Below are 5,301 nucleotides of genomic sequence, written 5' to 3'. Positions count from 1 at the left end.
AAAAGCTACAGAGGGCTCTTTTTAGCCCCACTGGAGTTCTTGAAAGAAGAACGGCATCGTCCGGATAGAGCAGCGCTGAAATATGTTTATGAGCCAATTTAGGAGGAGGATGTCTACTTACGTTAAACAGCTTTACCACATCATTTCTATAGAGAATGAAGAGTAGAGGGGCAAGGAGACATTCCTGTCTAACCCCCTTCGAGGTGGTAATGGGTTCTGTGAGATGTCCTTGTTTATTATATTTAACTCTTAAGGAAGGTATGCTGATCTAAAGCTCGAATTTAGAAAAGGAGTCAGTACCCACACTCAATATTTTATTAATTAAAATATTGATACCCTGCCTTTCCCCAGTTTGGTGATCCAGCTTGGTGTAGTGGTTAGGAGCTCCTCCTCATGCAGCTGCTGGTGTGACCTTGGGCCAGTCACAAGTTCTCTCACAGCTGTTGTCCCACGGGCAGTCCTCCAAAGAGCTCTCTCAGCCCCGCCTATCTCACAGGATGTCTGTTGTGGGGAGGGGAAGGAGTTTGTAAGCCGTTCTGAAACTCCTTTGGGTAGTGAAGGGCGGGATATAGATCCATTCTCTCCTTCTTCTTCTTCTTCCCTGTGGTTCAAGGTGGATTACAATCAATGTTCCCTCTAAGCTGCGGAGTCTTGTGAGCAAAAATTCTCCTCTGTGAGCTCCTGGCATTCAAGTTGTGAGCGAGCGATTTGGCTACTGCGTAAATTAGTCTGCTCTGGAGCCCTCCTTCCTGAGCTGAGGCAAAAATATGTGAGCTGGAGGTTTAAAAACTGTGAGCTAGCTCACACTAACTCAGCTTAGAGGGAACACTGGTTACAATTGTAAATTAAAACCATCAGTCATAAAATCTGATCCTGTCAATGCCCCCTAGAAAACGCCTCGGGTGCCTCTAGTGGCCACCACCCAAACTGCACGCTTACCAGTTGCCCTCACAAAGGACGGTGACTTCACTGATTGTTACCCCTTCCCAGTTGCCAGCCCTGGGGTTGTCTCCTGACAGGCACCCCAGCTGAATCGGTGTCACTTCACGGTGGCCAAAGAACCAGCAGGTTCCACGGGTAACATCATGCGCCTATGAAGTAAAAGGCACACCAGAAAGGGCTATTGCTCCTGCATTGATCGTAAACCTCTGCCACGGGGTTACTTTCCTTGCTCCTGTTTCTTTCTCTCTGAAAAACAAGACAAAACTTCATTGGCACCTCTCATGGAAGACAACCACCACCTCTCTCCATGTGTGTCCTGTGTTTCCCCAAGGCTCTGGCCCACGTCTTTAAAATCTATTTCAAGGCCAGTTATAATTTCGAATCCAGGACCTGGCCCATCGAATTCCAGTGGGACGAGCCGTACAATGGTGGCAATGCCCGAGGCTGTATCAGAGGCCGAGGACGCCAGATCCTCGTCAAAGCGGCGTCGCAACTGTTCCCGCCGGTATCGGCGTTCGTCGGGCCAGGCGGAGACCGGGTTACCGGCTGGCGCTTTCTCAGTGGCGCCAAACAGCTGCCCGGCCAACTGGCCAGCTACGTCATGGCCCACTCCTTAGGTCGCTGGCTGCTCTACCCGGGCTCCATGTTCCTCCTGAACCAAGCCTTGCTGCCAATCCTGGCAAAGGGTCAAGCTCGCCTCCAGGAGGAATACCACGGGAAACGTGCCAAGCTGATGGCTCGGGATGGGAATAAGATCGACACCATGTTTGTGGACAGGAGGGCGGCGGCGGACGCGGCGGAACATCGAGGGAAGCAGCTCGTCGTGTGTTGCGAGGGGAACGTCAGCTTCTACGAATGGGGTTGCCTTTCCACCCCCTTGCAGACCGGATATTCCGTGCTGGGGTGGAACCACCCCGGTTTCGGGGGGAGCACCGGCCAGCCCTACCCGCAGAACGACGCCAACGCGGTGGACGTGGTGATCCAGTATGCAACCCGCTGCCTGGGCTTCAAGCTGCAAGACATCATTGTCTACGGTTGGTCCTTGGGGGGCTACTCAGCCACCTGGGCTGCGATGACCTACCCGTCGCTCGGGTCCTTGGTCTTGGACGCCACCTTTGACGACCTGCTTCCCTTAGCCCTGAACGTCATGCCCAAGAGCTGGAAGAAGCTGGTAGTGCGGACGGTGAAGGACCACTTCAACCTCAACGTGGGCGAACAGCTGTGTAAGTACTCTGGGCCGGTCTTGTTGATCCGGAGGACCAAGGACGAGGTCATCACCACCTGTCCGGATCTCGAGGACCAGGTCACCAATGTCCGCTACAACAGGGCTAACGAACTCCTGCTCCAACTGCTGGAGCATCGCTACCCGGACGTCATGACGCACGAAGGGCGGGCCGCGGTCCACGACTGGCTCAGAGCCGCCAACCCCAGCCAGGAAGCGGCGATCTGCCGCCGTTATAAGGTCGACGAGGAGTGGTGTCTCGGGGAGCTCCAGAGCTACAAGTCGGGCCAAGGACTCGAAATCCGTTTCCCTTGGAGGGTCGGGAAGTTTATGGCCTCCAGAGACAAGCAGCAGATAGCCCTCTTTTTAGCACAGAAGCATATGAAAAACATTGAGGCCTCACACTGGTCCCTACTTAAACCCAACGATTTCCAGATGCCCTGGAAGTTATAGCTGGAACAGAGAAGGTGGGAATACAAGAGAGAGAGAGGCAATGAAAAAGTGAGAAAGAATTCTGAATCAGTGAGGCCCTGTTGTGTTTTTCCAGTAATGATACATGCCTTTTAGGGGAGGGGGAGAACACCGATTTACAGGGCTATTTTTGGGCAGGAACGGAGTTCCGGCTGGCTCCCCAGTTGGCCATGCCCAGCAGGAACTCATTAGCATAATAGGCCACACCCAACAGCAGAAACTCATTCGGATTGGCTACATTAGGGGTGTGTGGCCTAACATGCAAAGGAGTTCCGACTACAAAAAAAGCCCTGGGTTTTGACAACAAACAAGGTAAGCAGAATAAGAAGCAAAAGGTGGGTGTGGCTGGATGAGCACACTTCTGGTAACATGGGGGTGCGGCCTAATGTGCTAATGAGCTGTGCTGTCAGGGGTGTGATCTAATATGCTAATGAGTTCCTGCTGTTGGGTGTGGCCTATTATGCTAATGAGTTCCGGCTGGGCTTTTTCTACAAAAAGAGCCCTGGCCGATCAGCAGTGCTATGCTCCCTCTAAGCCGTGGAGTCTTGTGAGCAAAAATTCTACTTTGTGAGCTGCTGGCATTAAAGTGGTGAGCGAGCGATTTGGCCGCTGAATAAATCAGTTTGCTCTGGAGCCATCCCTTCCTGAGCTGAGACAAAAATGTGTGAGCCAGAGGCTAAAAAACTGTGAGCTGGCTCACACTAACTCAGCTTAGAGGGAACAATGGGTCACTGGTAACTTATGGTTCTTACTCGCAATGCTACACAGCATGGGGTGGGACGGCAGGCTCTATTTCACCTCCTCTTGAACTCCTCTAGTCTAGACAATCGTGCTGAGAGGTGGAGAGATCAGGAACCTGGTCTTTTTTTTTTCTGGTGGCCTCTAAGATCTGGGCGAAGCTTGAGAAACTCCGCCTCCCACTTTAGCGAGTACCATTTTGAAGTTACCAAGGAAGCTTCGTAGCAGAACTGGGAACAGGGGTCATCTCGTAGAAAAAGATGTGCAGGAGCTCATTAGCATAACTCATTAGCATAACCTATTTGCATATGCCACGCCCCCTGACATCACCGGAAGTGTGTCAGAAGGCAACACCCACCGCTCAGGCTCCACTGGACTGTTTTGGACTGCTAGCTATTGGGGGGGGGGATGTGCAGATCTGTCCTCGCAGAGGAGGGAGAGCTTGTACCTGAATAAAACTTGGTCTTCAAGGTGCCACTGGACTGTTTTGGACCGGGGGGCTGGGGGGGCCCTCTGCAACTTACCTGGCTGCTTCTTGCTCTGACTGAGGGCTGCTGGGAGCAGGGGGTGTGGCTTGTTGCATGTGCCCACCCCCTGGGCTCTTTACTGCCGAAGCTCCGTTCCTGTGCGCTCCAGCAGGAAATGACCCCTGACTGGGAAAGATGGACCACCGTCTGGAAAAGTGGTGGAGTTTGAGTCAGAGGCAGGAATACGGTGAGACCAGGAAGGGGGGAGGGGGAGAATCAGGCCATGACTTGGAATGGCTGGCATGAGTACTTCACAAGAAAGCAAGAAACTCTCACAAACCAACTCTCTCACTCCCTTTGTCCTCTCACACACTGCACATGCCCTTCCATGGAGGCACATGCCTCTGCAGGTCTCTCCTGTTGAGACAAATGCCCTCATACTCCCACACCGAGGTTTTAATTGCTTTAACGATGCGTGGCTTCTTTTCTTGTTGGTTTTAACGGCTTTTAAAGCGTGATCCTTCTATGCACGTGTTAATTCATTAGCCGTCCTTGTGGCCCTTCTGAGGGGGAAAGGTGGGGCATGCGACTGAACAACAACAACAAATGCATTTCGTAAAATCAATCAGCCACTCTCAATCCAGAGTTAGAGCATTCCGGATAAATGGGTGGTTCAGGTTCTCCTTGAAGACACCCCCCCCCCTCCAGCCACAGTTGATCAGGACCTCTGGGACAGTTAAGTACGACACAAAATGAATAAATGACTCCTATCCTGTGGAGGGAAATGAAAGTGGAAGAAGGGGTTGCCGGAAGTCTGTAAGGCAGGCAGATGTCTCTAAAAGCAGAAAGGATATAAATTAAAAGAACATTTGTACCGGGGCCTTAGACAAAAGAGATACCTGGCTTAGTAGTGCCACCTACTGCCCAGAGGAGGTATTACAAGCAGAAAGAAAAACAAAGTTGGAGTCCAGTGGCACCTTTAAGACTAACAACATTTTGTTCAAGGTATGAGCTTGCGTGTGCAGCAGAAGGAAGGAAAGGGAGAGGGATTCTTGCATCTTCTTGAGCCAGTTTGGTGTCGTGGTTAAGAGCGGCGGACTCTAATCTGGGAGAACCGGGTTTGATTCCCCACTCCTCCACTTGCACCTGCTGATGTGACCTTGGGTCAGTCACAAGTTCTCTCGGAGCTCTCTCAGCCACACCTACCTCACAGGGTGTCTGTTGTGGGGAGAGGAAGGGAAAGCGGTTGTAAGCCGCTCTGAGACTCCTTCAGGTAGTGAAAAGTGGGGTATAAAAACCAACTCCTTTTCACTCTTCTTCTTTTATATACGAAGTGGGTTTTTAAATTACGCAGACTTCAGCTTCTCTGGTAGGAAGATATCCATGTACCCCTATTCTCGACGTTTTTGTCCTTGTCTGTCAAATGTGACTGAAACAGTTAAACATGTGCTACTTTATTAT

The 5,301-nt window shown here is 51.4% G+C and overlaps 1 protein-coding gene across 1 annotated transcript; it reads left to right on the top strand.

Annotated features, from left to right (window-relative positions):
- The first annotated feature begins 1,249 nt into the window (after nucleotides 1-1,249).
- ABHD16B (abhydrolase domain containing 16B) lies at nucleotides 1,250-2,617 on the top strand. The gene has a single exon (XM_015407965.1). The coding sequence runs from the start codon at nucleotides 1,250-1,252 to the stop codon at nucleotides 2,615-2,617; it is 1,368 nt and encodes a 455-aa protein (XP_015263451.1).
- Nucleotides 2,618-5,301: the final 2,684 nt, after the last annotated feature.

This window comes from Gekko japonicus, unplaced genomic scaffold, assembly GCF_001447785.1.
Source record: "Gekko japonicus isolate JY-2015 unplaced genomic scaffold, Gekko_japonicus_V1.1 scaffold8384, whole genome shotgun sequence".
NCBI classification, from domain to species: Eukaryota; Metazoa; Chordata; class Lepidosauria; order Squamata; family Gekkonidae; genus Gekko; species Gekko japonicus.
Note: the sequence above shows the minus strand (reverse complement) of the source record. Positions and strands in the feature narration are given on the sequence as shown.

Bases quoted from the DNA above. Each gene is read 5' to 3' on its own strand.
- ABHD16B (XM_015407965.1), top strand. From the start codon at position 1,250: ATGTGTGTCCTGTGTTTCCCCAAGGCTCTGGCCCACGTCTTTAAAATC.